The sequence below is a fragment of the Pteronotus mesoamericanus genome, unplaced genomic scaffold (genome assembly GCF_021234165.1).
Source record: "Pteronotus mesoamericanus isolate MK-2021 breed Mesoamerican mustached bat unplaced genomic scaffold, CSHL_Meso_final scaffold_232, whole genome shotgun sequence".
NCBI lineage: Eukaryota > Metazoa > Chordata > Mammalia > Chiroptera > Mormoopidae > Pteronotus > Pteronotus mesoamericanus.
Window position 1 is genome coordinate 4,630,689 of NW_026555311.1, and position 18,672 is coordinate 4,649,360.

At 37.2% G+C, this 18,672-nt stretch overlaps 1 protein-coding gene across 1 annotated transcript in view; it reads right to left on the reverse strand.

The window, feature by feature from the left end:
* ENPEP (glutamyl aminopeptidase) overlaps positions 1-18,672 on the reverse strand; it is a 90,416-nt gene that overhangs the window by 17,420 nt on the left and 54,324 nt on the right. The window contains exons 12-14 of the mRNA XM_054591619.1: positions 11,422-11,558; positions 11,267-11,322; positions 4,508-4,658 (exon numbers count right to left, since the gene is read on the reverse strand). Of these exons, the coding sequence (XP_054447594.1) occupies positions 4,508-4,658; positions 11,267-11,322; positions 11,422-11,558 (344 nt within the window). The remainder of the gene's footprint in view (positions 1-4,507; positions 4,659-11,266; positions 11,323-11,421; positions 11,559-18,672) is intronic.

Here is an 18,672-nt window from a genome sequence, read left to right on the forward strand (position 1 = left end):
AATCAGTAATTTGGAACATAAGGAAGCGAAAAACAACTAACCAGAATAACAACAAGAAAAAAAATGGGACAGCATGAGCAGCGTCTGGGACAACTTCAAGCATTCCAACACTCAAATCATAGAGGGGCCAGAAGGAAAAGAGAAAGAGCAAGAAACTGGAAATCTATTTTTAAAAATAATGAAAGAAAGCTTCCCTAATTTGGAGAAGGAAACAGACATGCAAGTCCAGGAAGCACAGACAGTCCCAAACAAGATGGATATAAAGACACCAACTCCAAAACACATCATAATCAAAATGCCAAAGATTAAAGATACATAGAGAATCAAGATGGCAGAGGAGTGAGTGGAAGTCACACTGACCTTCTCCCAGGACCAGCCTGGAATTACAACTAAATTAGGGAGAAATCACCTGGAATAAACAACTGAACAGTGGTGAGAGAGGAGCCTTGTAACCTCAGAGACAAGAATGGGCTTTAGCGCAATCTAACTGGTAAGGAGTCGGTCCAGACCTGAGAAGGCGGGTGGGGCACCCACGGGTGGCAGCACCAGAAAGATATTGAAAGGGCCAGTTGGTACCCCTGAGAAGAGAGGGGTATAAACCAAAAGCAGGAATCTCTAGCCCACAGCACCAGAGCCCAAAAAGTACACAGAAAACAGCCAGCTGCAAAAAGTGGCAGGGTTGCTCTCTGCCAGAGACAGGTGGCTGGAGAGAAAAAGAACTGTTTAAAGGGCCAACGCATAAATTTTTATTTGCAGCCACTTACCTGGTCTCCGGCAAAGGCGGGGGCAGAGTGGGTTAGAGACGGCCGAGGAGAGACTGGGGAAAGAGGCTTTGGGGAGAGAACTGAGAGAGTAGCCAGCAGATCTCGGTGCTGACTCAGCCCCCATGAGGCAGCAGCCATCTTGATCAGGCAGAGACCACTCCTCCTGAGCGACAACACTGTCAAAGGACCCAATAGCCCCACGCCCAGGTGGGATTCCACGCCGCCCTGTGCTGTCTAAGCTGCCTGTGGAGTGCAGAGTGGCAGCCACAGACTGTAGATCCCTGGCTAAAGGGGGCGCAGAGACGTCTGGTGACACTTGAGGAGAGACTGGGGACAGAGGCTTTGGGGAGAGAATGGAGAGAGTAGCCAGCGGGATCCCAGTGCAGATTCCTCCCCCATTCAGCAGCAGTGTGAGTGGACCCAATAACCCCACCCCCAGGAGGGACTCCGCCCCGCCCTGAACTAAGGCACCCTGCTAAGTGCAGAGTGACTAAGATTAATAGCTGAAGGAGACACCCACACAGTACATTCCTGGAAGTCTCGAAGAGACTAAGGTCAGACAGCATCAACATCTGAGATCATCAGAGTCAGATCCAGAAAGTAAAAATAGCAGTCTCCTACGATAGAAGTTCACATCACAGGGTCAGGAAATCAAGACAGATCAACTTAAGAATCAGAAGCAAAAGAGAAGAGTCTCACAAATAATGGGAAGACAAAGAAATACACCCCACTCAAAGGGAAAGGGGGAATCCCCAGAAAGAGTACTAAATGAAATAGAGGCGAGTAAACTATCAAATATTGAGTTCCAAACAACTGTTCTAAGGCAGCTCAACGAGCTCAGTGAGCTCAGAGAGAATTACCAAAAATTACAGGGAAACTACGAGAAACTTACTGCAAACTATATCAGAGTGAAAAAGGACATAGAAACTATCAATAAGACACAAGAGGAAATGAAGAATACAGTTTCTGAATTAAAGAACACAGTAGAAGGAATCAAAAGCAGGCTAGATGAAGCTGGGGACCAAATCAGTGAGCTGGAGAACAGGTAGAAAAAAGCTCCCAGAAAGAGCAAGAAAATGAAAAAAAGACTCAAAAAGAATGAAGAGGCATTTAGGGAAATGCAGGACAACCTGAAATGTAATACTAATAATAGGGATACCAGAAGGATAAGAAGATGAGGAAGGGATGGAGAACCTGTTTGAAAAAGTCAGGATGGAAAATTTCCCTAATTGGAGGAGAGAAAAAGTCCCACAAGTCCAGGAAACAGAGAGGGTCCCATTCAAGAGGAACCCAATGAGGCCCACTCCAAGGCACATCATCATTAAAATGGAAAATAACAAAGACAAACAGAGAATCCTACAGGAAGAAGGGGAGAAAGAGGTAGTAACATATAAGGGAGCCCCGATATGGCTAGCAGCTGACTTCTCAACAGAAACACTGCAAGCCAGAAGGGAATGGCAAGAAATATTCCAAGTATTGAAAAGCAAAAGTCTGCAACCAAGACTGCTCTATTTAGCAAGGCTCTCAATGAAAATGGAAGGCGAAATAAAGAGTTTCCCAGACAAAAGAAGGCTAAAAGAATATACTTCCACCAAACCAGCACTGCAAAATATGCTAAAGGGACTGTTTTAAGATGAAGAAAAAGTTTCTATGAATATCCAGTTCCTTCCATAGTTGCCAATACTTGATTTTACTAATACTTTTAATACTTATTAATCTGATTGTGACAATGATATTATTTTAATTGTTCCTTCATTATTTGTTGAAACTAAACTTGTTTTAGTATATTTCTTGCCTATTTCTATTATTTTTTTAAAAAAAGCTTTAAATGACTTTTTGGTATTCTTTATTCATTTATTGATTAAAGGCTTGTAGAACTTTTTTCCCTTAAAAAAAACAAACCCATTAACGATGTTTTAGATGTGTTGCTAATACTTTTCTACTCTATTTTAACTTTTTTTAACTTTAACTTTTTTTATATGTATATTACTACATAGTTAAATGTTTAATATAGTCATATTGTCAATATTTACTTTATAGCTTCTGGGTTTGAATATTTTACTTCAGGTCATGAAAAATATTAGTTCTAATTTATTCTAAAGCTTCTTAGATCCTACATATTGATTTTTAACTCATCTGAATAGTTCTTGTATAATGTGTCAAACAGGGCTCTATATTTCTTTTATTTCAAGTAATAGTGGTCCATGCACCTTATTTGTTGAATAAGCCTTATTTTACCCATTGACTTGAAATATCAACTTAATCACACATTATATTGTTAGACAGATACAGACATTTGTCTCTAGAATGCTCATTGTATTTCATTGATCTACTTGATTACTTCTGTGCTGATGTCATATTGGTTTAATTGCTGTGACTTTATAATGGTTTTAAATTTTTTAATATTTTATAATTAACTTTGACATTTCAAAAAATAAATAAAATCAATCTGCATTTAAGAAAAAAAGAGAGAGAGAGATGAAACTCCTATCTTTTGTGACAACATGGATGGAACTGGAGAATATTAAGCTAAGTGAAATAAGCCAGATAATGAAAGACAAATACCATATGATCTCACTTATAAGTAGACTCTATTCAACAAAATAAACTAAGGAGCAAAATAAACCACAGGCACAGAAACATGGAGCAGACTGAAAGTGACCAGAGAGGACGGGGGAAGAGGACAATGGTGGAAAGAAGGAGAAGGGACTAGACAAAGGACATGTATGAATGACCCCGTGGACATGGACAACAGAGTGGAAACTGACTGCGGGAGAGGGGGGTAAGGGAGGTATGGGTGGAGGGAGGTAAAGGGGTAAAAACTGAGACAACTGTAATACAAGAAATATGATTTATACATTTTTTTAAAATAAAAAAAATTTATAAAAAGAAGATTAAAGATGCAAAATCTTAGCAATTAGTTACCTACAAGGGAATCCCCATAAGACTGTCAACTGATCTCTCAAAAGCAACTTTGCAGGCTAGAAGGGATTGGCAAGAAATATTCAGTCATGTAAAGCAGGGACCTACAGCCAAGATTGCTCTACCCAGCAAAGATATAATTTAGAATCAAAGGGCAGGTAAAGAGCTTCCCAGAGAAGAATAAAGTAAAAGAGTTGATCATCACCAAACCATTATTATATGAAATGTTAAAGGGACTCATTCAAGAAAAAGATTAAAACTATGAACAGTAAAACAGCAATAAATACATATCTATCAACAACTGAATTTAAAAAAGAAACTAAGCAAACAATAAGAACAAAGACAGAATCATGGATTCTGAGAGCATTTTGATGGTTGCCAGATGGGAGGGGTTTGTGGGGAAATGAGTGAAGAGGTGATGGAATTAATAAGTACAAGTAGGTAATTACAGAATAGCCATGGGGATGGTAAAGTACAGTATAGGAAATGGAGTAGCCAAAGAAAGTATATGCATGACTCGTGGACATGAACTGGTGTGGGGAATGACAGAGGGAGAGGAGTGTGCTAGGCGGAGTGTGACAAAGGAGGAAAAATTGGGACAACTCTAATAGCATAATCAATAAAATATAATTTAAAATAAGATAAAAATGGAAAAAGAAATAGCACCTCTTTGCTATGACTAGTCAAGTCATTGTACTTTCCTTTGACTTCACTTGGCAAGGAAGATAAGTTTTATCTCCCAGGAGCTCCTTCTCTCAGAAATTTTCCTATTCTGTTTATGACTAAACATTTACTTTCATACAGTATACTATTACAAGCACCTCAATCATAGGGTATAGTTCTTCATCATCTTCAAACATGCTAATAATATAGGTTACAGATGAAATGACTCTCTGCCATGGTAAGAAGTCGTCTTCTTCTGTGAGATATTTGGTCAAGTTCAGAGCCATCTTATAATCTAGAAGTTGAGCTCTAAGAAAGGAAAAACAAACCACAGTTAATTAAAAAGATGAATTAGCTTTCTTTTAACTGAAAGAACTAATATGGAGATTACAGATTTCAATGTTGATGAGAATCCTTCCATTACATGTATTTTTTAAGTTCAAATAGTTTTGTTCACAATGATATATTATGCTTTCAAACATTCAATAGTAAATGGAAAGATAAAACATTAAGATGTACATTTGAGAAATCTGTGGCAAAATTTGAGATAAAACAAATGCCATTTAGCTATGTGGTTAATATTGATGAATAGAAACTTTTAAATGTTAGGTTTATAAACTAATTATAATAGACAAATACATCAGTATAAATGTATCTGAATGAAATTAGTTGCATTTGAAATGAAGAGGAAACATGAATAACTGTACTCACAAATCATGAATGTTTAGAGCATTCCAACTAATATTTCCCATAACACACCTCCTGTTTTATACATTTCCCAATAATATGACTAAATAAAAATAAACTTTGTTCCTCCAGAAAACTTGAAGTTACTATTGACATTTCAAAGTTTAAAGAATCCCATTTCTTCCTCTTTAGAAAGTATTCTAGAACTTTTTGAAATCATATTATTAGAATCTGCCATGCTTCAATTTTTAGCCTAGGTTTTAGAAAGAATTTTATGGAAATCTTATTTTTCCAAATTACATGTTGAAATTTTAAATTAAAAATAAATTTTAAATTATTCAATTAGTAATGATGCATTGAGTGCTATTATTTTTCAAGTCACTTTGTGATTAAAGAATAATGTAATTATATCTTGACTTCTCCCTAAGAGTTTGATTAGAGGATAGACTAGTATTGGAGAGATAAATAAGAATAAAAATTTTTGGTATCATATGATTTTTACTAATGAAATATGATACAGACTTTTCTTTTCAGTTCAAAGAGCTGATTTCTCTTATTGTCTCAGTTCCTGATCTGATTTAGGAGTTATATTTTGAAGCATTCAGCCTCTCTTAATAAAAGTATAAATAATACTGAGAAATGGAGTGTTTTATTGAGAATATTTGTTAAGTAAAAAAACTGTAGAATGTTGTATTGACATTTAAAACTTGATAATTTTCTAATTTTAACAATTCTCTATTTTCCGAGGAGGATAAAGAAACAATTAAGTCCAATCAGTGTTCTCTTAGGATAGTACTGAAGAATAGTTGTTGCTCTAAGAATGAAATTAACAAAGGGGTTAGTGAAATTTTAGAAAGAATGGCAGATAATTTGGTCAGAAATCAAGTGGGCTGCACATTTCTGGGAGGTGAACATATTAGCAGGATCTTGGTTACTAGGACCAGAAGAATTGGTTATTTGGGTACCATTAATAGAAGGAAGGAATCTGATGATCCAAAGGTTAGAAGCCCTCACTAAGTATAACGTATTCAAATGTTGAAAAATCAATATCCTGTCCCAACATCTTATTTTTCCAGCATACTTGATAGCTATGCAGTAGTTTCACTTCAATGTCACTTGTTTTCTTTTCTTCCCCCTACCCCAAGATTTTATATATTTATTTTTAGACAGAGAGGAAGGGAGGAGGAAAGAGAGGGAGAGAAACATCAATGTGTGGTTGCCCCTCATGCGCCCCCTACTGGGGACCTGGCCTATAACCCAGGCATGTTCCCTGACTGGGAATCAAACAAGTAACCCTTTGGTTCCCAGGCCAGCACTCAATCCACTGAGCCTCACCAGCCAGGGCCACTTGTATTTTTTAAGTCTGAGTCATAAGGCCACAACACTGAAATGGGAGTGGATTTTTGATGCTTGATATTACAGAATATAATATTTTGAGAATTAAGATAATGTACTTTTCATTTTTCACAAATCATGTTACTTTGCAGCTCCTACCCATGTAGTCAGTTGTATTTGACACCTCAGAGGAAAAACAATACCATTTAGAACCATGATTCTCAAATTTAAGCCTATATGAGCAACATTGGAAAGTTGGTTTTGGTTAAATCATACACTCCTGGGTCTCACTCCCAGAAATTCTGAGTCAGTGGGTCTGGAGTAAGGCCTAGGTATTTGCATTGCTCACAACTTGCTGGGCAATGCTGATACCGCTGGGACTGCATGCGAAGAACTGGTGTTTCAGAACAAAGACTTCTATAGTGCCCGACCCATATCTCTTTACAGCCCTATGTTGGCTCCCTGGTGCCACCTTCTTCAGGCCAGATACATCTATCCTGCCTAAGAAGTTATACAACCCTTACTCTTGACCATTAATTAGCCATCTGATTCAGGAAGGCAACAAGCCATCCTCTAGTTAGTCCCACTCTGTAGTACAATTCATAGCTCCCTAGTAGAATCTGACAAAGCTAGACTCTAGATCAGACCATATATTTGCTCAGCTTTTTTCCCCTGTTCCATCCTGCATCTTGTATTCTCTACCTCAAGAGAGTACTCTGTTAATAACCACACATACGAAACCTCCCATTTCAGACTCGGCTTCTAGGGAACTCCACCTAAGACAGCATTCTTATTTCACTTTCATTTCTTTTTAAATCCGTAGCAAACAACAGTTCTGAAAGCCAGACTTGATTGAGATTTTTCTCTGTTCCAAAATTTTCCATTTATATAGTGAGAACTTAGCCTGAAGGACTCAAGCCATAGAATTTTCTTATAATTCATAGAGTAGAGAGGATAGAGGCTATAACTTAAAGAAAAAGTTCCCCCCTCAAACTTGATGGAGAAGAAGAGGACAAAGAGGCCCTCCTACGGAACTCATGTTCTCCTGTCTAGGGCTGAGGCACGCAGGAACTACGAGGAGTCCTGGAACAGAGGTGTGTTTTCGCTCCCCTGGGTGTGGCTCTGTGGTCCTTCTCAGAGAAGCCTGGGCTAAGCTTAGTGTCTTGTCAAACCCGGCTCTGGAATGGGACATTAGAACAATTAAGGGAGGTGCCTGGGTGGATGGAACTGATCCCATGTGCTCATGTCCAGCAAAGCCTTCAGGTGGTGTGGAGAGCTTCGGACAGTTCCCATGTATCTGGTCTCTCAACATTAACTTGCCAATTAAATTCAGATATCTGGCTTAAAGCAGTCAGGCCCCTTTTTACCTTTTCCCATTTTCCTCCTTCTCCCTATTATTTAAAAAGGGCTGTCCATGAGGAGGTAAGAAAGTTGCTTATCCAGTCCTGCGTTGTCCTTTGGTCACTTTTCTATAATACGGTAAAGCGGGTAATCTCGGCATGGCTGATGCTCCCCTGGTAGTCTTTATTTGCTAACCTGGCCCTCACCTTGCATATCATTGGAGCCACTGATCCTTCAAACCTGGCCGGAATTCCATTTGTGTCATTAGCATAGGTAGTCTTTTAAGCTGTCCTCTGGGCCATTCCTCCCTCACCCAGAAACTCCTGCTTCCACACATGCGCTTGTTAGCCAGCTCTCTGCTTTCCCTTATGTTCGTCTTTATCCCTCTCCTGGCTTTAGCGCACAGCGGGCTGCAGAGCACAGTGTAAGCTATTGAAAAGGATAAAATCTACTGTAACAGGTGTACAACAAAGAATTTTTTTTCTGCCTCAGTTTTGACAAGGACCCAAAAGTAGGCCCTTTGGCCTACACTCCAAAGTAAGATGCAGCCCACAAACTCTGAGCTAACATAGTCAGAAACAGGTTTTGTGATCCTTGGCTAATAAGCCACCACTATCCTATGAACAGGCTGAAATAGCTAAGTGGGAGAGAGTGACATTTTAGGAGAAGGCTTTGGGAGTGCTGTCAGACTACTGTGGGGTTGTCCCCTCACATCAAGCCTAACAAAGGAGCTTTTAATGGGACCACTTGAAGAATTTACATGTGTATCCTGGGGCATGGAGGCAGAGTGGCCTGGTGTCTGACATCCCACCCTGAGAAATCTAAAGAATGAAAGGCCGTGTTTGGCCAGTGCTATGACCTCAGACTGAAGTAGTGGGACAATGGAGTGGCCTGTCCTTTCAGACTTTACCAGGGCAAAGGATACATGAATACTTGCTATGGACCAGAAGTGGGTTGGAGATAGTCACTTGCCCCTCAGGTAACTTCAGGGGAAACACCCTTGGCCATGGAGTGGATGTGAGCAGCAAAAACCCATGGAAACACCACACAAGAAGAGTCAATGTTAAACATCTTCAAGGTTCAGAGAGGAGCCAAAGCAGACAGCATGTCAGGAGTATCCTCCTTTCACCTGCTCTTCTTGCTTTAACTCTGGAAGAACCAGAGGCAGCACAATGAGTGAGAAGCAGATGTTCCATGCAGGGAAGGGGAGGGAACTGAACCCCTTGTTCCCACTGCAGGGGGCTGACCTGAAGTGGGCCAGAGTTGGGGGTTGGGAGGAACTTTTAAATGAAGTTGAAAATTTTGATGATTTCATTGGGCTGGGCGCACAATTGAACTGAGCCTGTTTGGGGGACTGACCCAAAGTGACTGGGTGAATTCTTACACCATATCTTAACAAATGTGTCTGGCTGGATATTCCATCCAGGACAATAGGAGTACTAGCTCCTCAAATTTGGGGACAAGGGAATCAAGAATGCATTCACTTTTAGATGTGCCCTTTTAGTCCTGCTTATGCAACATGATACACTTCTTTTTGAACACCTGAGTTCTACATGAGTAGAACTGCATAAATTCTAGCCCTACCGCAGGCACTTATCTACTTAAATACACACTTCTCCTTTTCTTCCTCCTAAAGTTTCAGACAGTCTGGACCCATCTCTAACTAAAACTGGTAGAGTTTGTTCCTTTCTGAGTCCTGTTTTGCTCATGTGTTGCAGAAAGAAATTGGACAATAGCTGAATAGCTCGGATCATATTTTAGGTCTTTTCTGGATTGGTTTTTGTATGATCTTCCAAATTTTTTGGTTTTCAAATTTGTTTCATTTTCTTTCTTTCTGCAGCTCTTCAAAATTTTATGGGGCTATGGCCAAGAAGCTGAGCAAATGCAAGAAAATCTTTCACTTGTGTGAGTTATACGCTTTATACACGGTTCCTCAGAGATAACTGTTCAAGTGGCTTTCACTTCTTAAAGCAAAGAGAACTGTGTGCATTGTGTTGTGATGGGAATTAAGCTATAAAGGTATTACAGTTCTGTGTAATTTTTAACAGCAAAGATGCTAAGCTTTGGAAAAGGTCATTATGTATTCACAGGAGAGTTTTCCTGAAAAAATATTCTAAGTGGGACCTATTATAATTTCCCAGGTCTACACAGTGCCTGGTACCGAGTAGGTGCTCAATGAATATTTACTAAATGAGTGACAGACATACTGTAATATAATGAAAATACAATATAGTTCCCCCTTCTAGGATATGTTCCAAGACCCCCGGTGGATGCCTGAAAACTGTGGAGAGTACCAAACCCTATTTATATGTTTTTTTCCAATACATGCACACCTGTGATAAAGTTTAGCTTATAAATTAGGCACAGTAAGAGATTAACAACAGTAACTAATAGTAAAATTGAACAATTATAACAATATACTGTAATAAAATTTATGTGTCAGACTCCAGCTGAACACAAGTAACTGAAACTATGAAAAACAAAACCACAAATAAGGGGCAATGGCTATAATTAATTTGTTATATACCCAGGAGATTAAACTTGGAGATTCACTAAAGGGAGTCATAGCATCTATTACCTACAAAGGGAATCTACATTACAAATTCAGAAAAGCTTTTCTAAATGCTTCCATGTTGCTACTAATCAATGGTGGATGCATTTTACAATTTATTGAGCACTCGTTACAGGCCAGTTAGGTTTTCTGTGCTTTGTGTGCATTACCTCATTTATTCCTCAAGAGTCATAGAAGGTCATCCCCATTTTACTAATAAAGAAATGGAGCCAGAAAGAGATTAAGAATCTTACTCAAGGTTATACAGAACCAGGATTTTAATCTGGTCTGAGGACCTGTTTTTGTAACCCTGCAATTTTCCCCCTTAAAAAGTGTCAAGAATATTTCTGACTTCCAGTAGCCTAGAAAGCCTGTGTAAAATAGTTCTCTTGTGTCTTAGCGTTATTATGCTATCCTTCCAGCCACACAGTTGCTCATGTGTAGTGAGCATTTACTATGACCAGGCACAGCCAGGAGCTGGGTATAAAATGAATAGGACTATCATCTGGGTGCTTATTCTCATGATACTTACAGTTTGGTGGGTGAGATGGACAGTTAATAAGCAATGACAGTATAACATTGTGAGGAAATATAGAGGTCTGTAAAAGAGATACCCAACCAGGTAAAGGGCCTTTGGAGAGATCCTGAGGAAGTGGCATCTCATTCTTGGTACATTGCTCATATCTAGTATGAAGCCACTACATGGCCAGCAAAAAAGTCAGCTATGTTCCTAGCTCCTACAAAAGTGCCACAAATTCAGCAAATACCCATTGAATTACTGATGTTAGACTACTTGGAAAAAAAACACCTTAGAGTTACTATAGTTACTACCCCATTCCCCCAATCTATGCTAATTATTTTTTTTTACAACAATAATGTTGTAAATAGTGGCTTTGGATATTTTAAACTAAAATTAATTCTTAAATTTTGTTGTACTTCATTTTAAAAATTTATGACAAAATCCACAGTATTTTAAATGATCTAATCTCATTCCAAAACCCACCTTGCCAAGGCAAAAGCATCATCAATAAGACTTGCACGATCAGCAGAAGAAAATTCCTGGGAAGAGGAAGAAAAAGAGGTAAGAAATGTGACTCTTAAAGTGTTAAGATGCTGTTCCTAGAACAAAAAACAATTCACAGTCATTGCTACTCTTACCGTGTGGTTGGTGTTAAGATTGGTAGCTATCAAGTCCCAAGTTGGTCCATCATAATTTACACGATAAAACCCAATGTGATCCGGGTTTATTTTGAGAAAAGAATTTCCACTAGGATTAGAAGAGTTCAAAGTGATTCCTGTGGTAGTAAATAAACACTAATGAGAAACATATTTGCATATAATGTAAACACAGAGAAATTAGGCCCAGAAGGTAGAGAAAAAAAAGAGAAGAAATATTAGGTCAAAGAGTTGAGTTTGATTTAGATCCAAACCCCAAAGCCTAATTCTCATTTAGTTGCCCAACACAGAATGTCACTGTAATGCATGAACTGAAAAAAAAGGGAAATGTAAATAAGTGTCCTGTAATTTGTGACTTACATTTTTTACTAGCAGAAGCTTATCAAATGGATAAAATAATTTTGTGCTTATCAATCCTTCAATAAAAGAACACAATGGCTAAAAACAAAGAGGTCATGGTGGATTAATTACACAAAGAATACTCCCTGGAACACTCTGGGAAGGGGACAAAGATGTAAATATTTTAAAAAATAGTTTGCTTATTAAAATCAACATTCAAATTGATAGAAATGGCTATTGCTAAGCAGAATGATTTGAGAATCAGGAATACTTCTAATATGTTAAGAAGGCTTGTGCTAAAACTGAAATCCAAACATGACATTTTTGACTTTATAATCCATTTCATACTTGCTCTTCTAATTTTATCTTTGTAAAGTCTTCTACTTTCTTATTTCAATTAATTACATCAATGAATTTTTCTGAATTAACTTTTTAAAGTAGCATCCACTATTGATATAAAGCTCTAGTAAATAGATTTTAGGAGCTCAACATTGAAGGAAGAGAGACTTATGTTTTAGGTAAAATACACCCCTAACATGATAGCTATGCTCTGACATGACCAGATTTGTTAGGATTACTCCCATACTTTTAAATATATATATTTATTTTTTATACATATAAAACGAATATGTATATTTGTTTGCATGGAAAATGTACAATTTAAATAAGAGTGTGAGATTGCTTGGTATATTTGAGGAATTACAAATAGTCTGATGTACTGACAGTGTAGAATGTGATATTGGAAAATAGGAGATGAGGCTGGAAATAAGAGCTGGGGCTTCAGGGTGAAGCCATGATAAGGAATCCATCTCCAGGGGATGGTAAGATGGTAAAGACTTTTCCGCAGGGAAACAACATGCTTAAGTCTGTTTTCTAGAAAGATAATTTTGATAGTATGGTGAGAGACATATCGGACGGAGTTCCTAGAGCCCACTGTAATAACGTGGGCCGAGAGAGAATGAGGGCTTACCCTGAAGTGGAGATGATGGAAACAGAAAGGAGGTGATGTATACAAGAGGCACACCAAGGTAAAATCAACACAGTTCTCCTTCTGACTTGATGTGGATAGTTAGCAGACAGGAAAATGGCTTGCATGATTGGATGAATAATGAATTTGCCCTTAGAGAATAGAGGAATATGCGTCATTTTGGGAAGAAAGATGATTTAAATTTTGGAAGTGTTTGCAAGGTTTGGAAGACATCCAGGACACAGTAGTTTTTCATAATGTATTTGTACCCACTTCAACAAGACAGTAAGTTTCTTTAGGACCTTTCAGAGTAGGCACTTGACAAATTATAAACTTTTACCTCACTCATGTAGTATTTCTTTCTTTGTCATTCTCCCATGGACAAGTTGTTAAAAGGAAGCTAATCTTTTGGCAACCATATGCTTTGAATGTTTGTATCAGGAGAGCCACTCACTAAGCACAGAGCCATGTGTTACAAGAGAAAGAGCATGGACTTTTGAGTCTGACAGATCAAGGATAAAATCCTTGCTCTGTGACTTACTAGCTGTTTGATCTTGGCCAAATCACTTGACCTCTCTGTGTCCCAGTTCACCGTAAGGGAAATAGGGATAAAATTCCCTCACAGGACTGTTGTGAAGATTAAATAAGATAACATAGTAAAGTGTTGGTCATATAGGTATGTGTGCAACAGATGGTAACTATCCCCCCTTATTATGAAAGGAGATATGCCTCCAGTTCTATAAATAGCAAAGCAAATATAAGTAACATTGAGAAGTTCCTGGCAATCCATCTAAATACTGCAGCATTTTAGTGTGCTTTATATATACCTAGTTAAGCCTGTCTAAAGTTACTGTGATTTTTCTCACTTTATAGATGAGGAAGCTGAGATCCAGGAAATTAGTAGTTAGAGACTTTCCAAGTTCATGCTACTTTCCGAACAGTTGTCAACAGCAAAATACTGTTGGGTTGTTTAGTTACAAAATGAAGTAATCAGGACTAAACTACTGATGCTTATTTCAGATAGAGTATGGAAGTAACATTACGTTTTTATCTTCTATGTGAATGTGTATCTTCCATATACACACGCACATGCAGACAATACACATAATGGAACCTTACTGTTTTTATGATTGGTAATCTTTTTCATTTGAAATTATATTGTAAATACCTGCAATTGTTTTACATACATGAAAACATAAATTTAATGGTCATATAATACTCTATCACTCAACCTATGAATTACTTTTGTTTCTTGTTAATTTTATGCACAGAAGTGTTGAATGTGGAATGGATTAATTTTGGGGTAGGTGCTCCTTCTAGAAAATTATTTTTTTATATTTTTTTTAGATAATATAGAACACAAATAATTACCTTTTGAAAATTTCATGGAGTGGCTATTTAATTTCAACCCAAATACATTTCAGTAACAGAGCAAATATAATAATTCTTTAATGTACTATTTTATATAAATAACTACAATAAACTTTAGACAACTAGACAGCTTGTGATAGCCTGAGATTTCTAGGAAAATAAGCATTTTCCTTTGGTTATAAAGATGCTGTGTTGCATTAATCCTTATGTGAATTATTTTTTAATGTAAAAAGACAGCTTATATCTTATCAAATTTTATATATCACATAATAGTAAAACAGCTGAAAGATAAAGGGTAATAATTTTTACTGATGACACACAAATTGTACTGGAGAGCTAAAAATTCAAGTAGTATGATGCACTATCAGGATTTGGGGTCTAGAAGAAAATTTCAACCTCTGGAACTAAGCCTAGTATGAAATATTATAAAATGCATTGCTTATCCATTTGTGTCAATGTTTTCAACAAGTTACTTTTTCAAGGAAGTATTAATGATTCTGTCCCTCCTGAAACTCAGCACATGACCTAGAGAATCTCCCAGAAAAGAAAAGTGTAATATTAATATTTAACATAAGTAAACAGGAATCTGGAAAAATGCAAACTATCATGATGAAGATTATCATTGGCTGTGATTTTGGTGACAGGGAAGGCATAATTGCAAAGAAGGGTTGGATGGATCATGGAGATCTGTCCATGTGTCTCTAGTCTGTCCAGGGAAGCAGGTGCCCAAGTGAGCAGGTGTATACGTTCCAGATCTTTTGACATATCTGCTCTTACAGAGAACAATGTATGTGGCAGAGACCTGTTAGTTATTTAGCACACTGTTCCCATTTCCTCCTGGGTACACATCTACACTGCATTTGTTAGCCTCCTTTGCAGTGAGGTGGCAATATATGACTGAAAACTGGCCATGGATGTGGACAAAACTAATAAATGCTCTTCTAGGCCTGGTCCCTTCATTATCGTCCTGTGTCATCTGACCAAATACTGAAGATCCAGCAGGGGAATGAATCCAAGATACAGGAGGGAGGTGGAGCCATAAAAAGAAAGTAAAAAAATAATTTCTAAGTTATTATATGGGGGACAGCTGCCTAAGAGAGATGGCAAATCAAAAAAACTTCCATTAGACTATTGCATGAAGAAGAAATTTTTATTGCATGGAGTCACTACTGATAGCCTCTAAATGAAATAATTAGACTCCTCTGATTAATGCTGTACATACGGCTACCACAGCTTGACATCTCTAAAATAACTGATCTACCTTTGTTCTCTCTTTACCCTTATTAAATAAACTTTCTTCCTGGAAAGGGATAACGTAATTACTGGACATGAGTATTCTGGTTCACTTTGGCAAATGCATTCTTATTGCTGTAAATAACAAAATAACACTCTGATATGCTTGACTTATGTGAATAAATCTTCAGGACTTTGTTGACCAGAGCTGAATTGCTGAAACTGAGCTTCTGAACCTGCAAAACTGAATCATTAATGATCCAGTCAAAATTCAAACATTCCATGAGGCTCCACTTGAAAGAATGAAAAACATCTCTTCCTCTTTCTTTGTTATTAAATTTTAAAATATATTCCCATTATTATATTGGTATGAAAATTTTAAATATAACTACTATCAAATTTTTAGTAATGTTCTATTTACATAGAGTCAGAATTTGTCTATCTAAACCACCCAGAATGGGTTCCCAAATATGAAGGCGGTCATCACAAAGTCATGATGAAGAATTATGCCCTAGATCTTCTCCTAGACCCTATGTGTTTAGAAATACCTATTTTAAAATATTATGTTTTAGCAAGGTTAGTTATCTGATATTATGTGATAATCTTCAACTCTAAATGTTAGAAAGTAGGGGATTAAAAACAAAAAGGTTGCATACTACTAAATGTAGATGCACTGACAATAGCCAAAATAGTAGCTAGTACTAAAGACAGAGGAATAAAGTATGCACAGGTCATCTCTAAAAGCACAGCAGTGTGGTGGCAAGCAAGCCTTTATTAAGCGATGACTTACTAAACTCTTAGGAAGTGTTAGGATGTGCACAGCACCTTGTTGGGAATAGGGTGGGCAGGGGACGAGGAGTATGATATGTAGTTTGTATCTTCAAGGAGCTTATAATTTACTTAAAAAAGAAAAAACAAATCATATGAAATTAAACAGACGTGATGCTGTTTAAAATATAAAGTAATAATACTAGGAATAAGGATTAATAAAACTGACAGCATAAAATACACTGCAGATGGCAAGAAGAGAGATTTTTCAGGGTAAGTTTCTCTTCTTTTGTTATGCATTACATGTAAATAAAAGACCTTGGGGGAAGTCCCACCATTGCCTGGGAAATTTCTAACTGGGGAATCATCAAAGCAACTTAGAGGAGGGAGGTAAGGCTGGTAACCTGGGCTGGGTGCCCATTCAGTACACTTAGTTGAAGGCTGAAGGTGTTCCCAAACAGGAAACAGGAACTTAGTGTACAGCCTAAGAATGGAGCAGGCACTTTGAAGTAGGAAGAGGTGTCTAGTTTGTTTTTGGCTAAGTGACTAGTCTTGAGTCTGAAGTTTCAAATAAAAATAGGTTTCGTCATCAAAGTTCTGTGGACATTAGAGTTTATTAATTAGTTCATTGATTCATTGATTCATTCAATAAACAATTACTAGGTACCTGCAGGAGATATAGAACAACAACAAAAAACAACCACCGTTTCCTCAAGGAATGTTCTATGGAAGGGAGCAAGACACATAAGTCAATAGCTATAGCAAAAGAGCAAAACAAAACAAAACAAAAAAAGTATTAACTATAATGGCAGGTGGATAGAGAGTTACTGTGAGAGCGCTCAGCTCTCTTACTTTCTTACTGGTATTCACTGTCCAGAGCACAATTCTTGCCTACACTCGGTCAAGCCTATCACCCATTTAAACTCTACTTCTAGGCCCCCTAACTCTAAGCCTAGATGTGTCTTTCCTTAGTAACCTTTCCCAAACCCCCGAATCTAGGCCAGTGCTTCTCCAAGAAGCACATTAGCTATCACCACAGGAGACACTTATGACACAATTTTATATTTGCCTGCTGACAGGTCCACGCCCTCCCTAGACAATCCATGCCACAGAATAAGGACTGTGCTTTTTTTCCCCCTTCAGTTTGTCTCCATGCCTATCCCTGTGTCTGGCATATAAGTTAGTCCTCAACAAATACCTGCTTGAAAAGATCAATTATTGAATCAATTAAACGTGAAATTTACTATTCAAATATTCCAATATGTAAATAATACATATAAAAATGTTTATTGTTAACTCTTGAAACTTACTTTATGAAGCACTTGAATAAGCTTTAGTTATCTGGAAAATTCACTTGTGTGGAAACCTCACTCCATAAAAATTATGGGCAAACTGTGTGCCATGCTTTTAAATTTATACACAGCAAATCAAGCAGTTTCCAAGACATTTCTCCATTAACCAATGGTGACCAATGGGAAAAATATGTGGTAATAGTTAAACCAAATCTACTGAAAACCTCCCAAAGGAATCCTAGCCTCATTATGCCTTTCATCCGTGCTATTACACATTTCTAAAGGTGTCTTTTTTTTCTGATTCTCCATTTTCCTTTGGCAAGTGTACTTATGAGTAAGAAAATGGTGAGAAGACAGTTCAGAAAAAATAGAGCTTGGTACTCAAACACAACATAATCATAAATATCAAGACAAAATGGCATTGATATGGGAATGCTGGACAAGTTCATAAAAACTGTTGATCATAACCTTTAAAATAATTGCAGCATAAATGACCAAGAGAAAGTTTTGTTGTAAGAGCCACAGAAAAAGGTCTTAGCTCAACAACTGCAAAGCTGGTAGAGATTATAGGAAAAGTAAAAAACCACAAAAAAAATTTATAATGAAAGTAAAAAAAACCCAAAGGCAAAAACACCTACTACATCCATACAAAAACTTCTACGTAAGTGTTTATAGCAGCATTATTCATACTAGCCCAAAAGCAGAAACAATACAAATGCCAGTCAACTGATGGCGAGGTATACAAAAGGTATATTGATATGACATGAACATAACTTGTCAATAAAAAGGAATGAAATACTAATACATGCTGTGAGATGAATGAACCTCAAAGACATTATGCTAAGTGAGAGATGTAGTCACAAAATATGACATAGATCATTCCTTTTGTATGAAATTTCCAAAACAGGCAAATCTATGAACACAGAAAGTAGATTAATGGTTGCATAGGGCTAGGGGTATGGGAGGATAAAGGCATTAACAGCTAATGAGTATGGAGTTTCTTTCTGAGGTGATTACAATGTTCTAGAATTGACTGTGGTGATGATTACACATATCTATGAATGTAATAAAAACTATTGGACTGTACACTTTAAATGTGTGAATTGCATAGCATGTGAATCATATGTCAATCAAGCTGTTTTTATAAATAGTCTTTGAAAATAGAGTAAAATTTTACTTGCTAGGGGGAAATAATACCTAATTAATATTTTAGAATATTTTGCAGGAGCAAATAGGTATATGCAAATAAAAGGTGATCTAAAT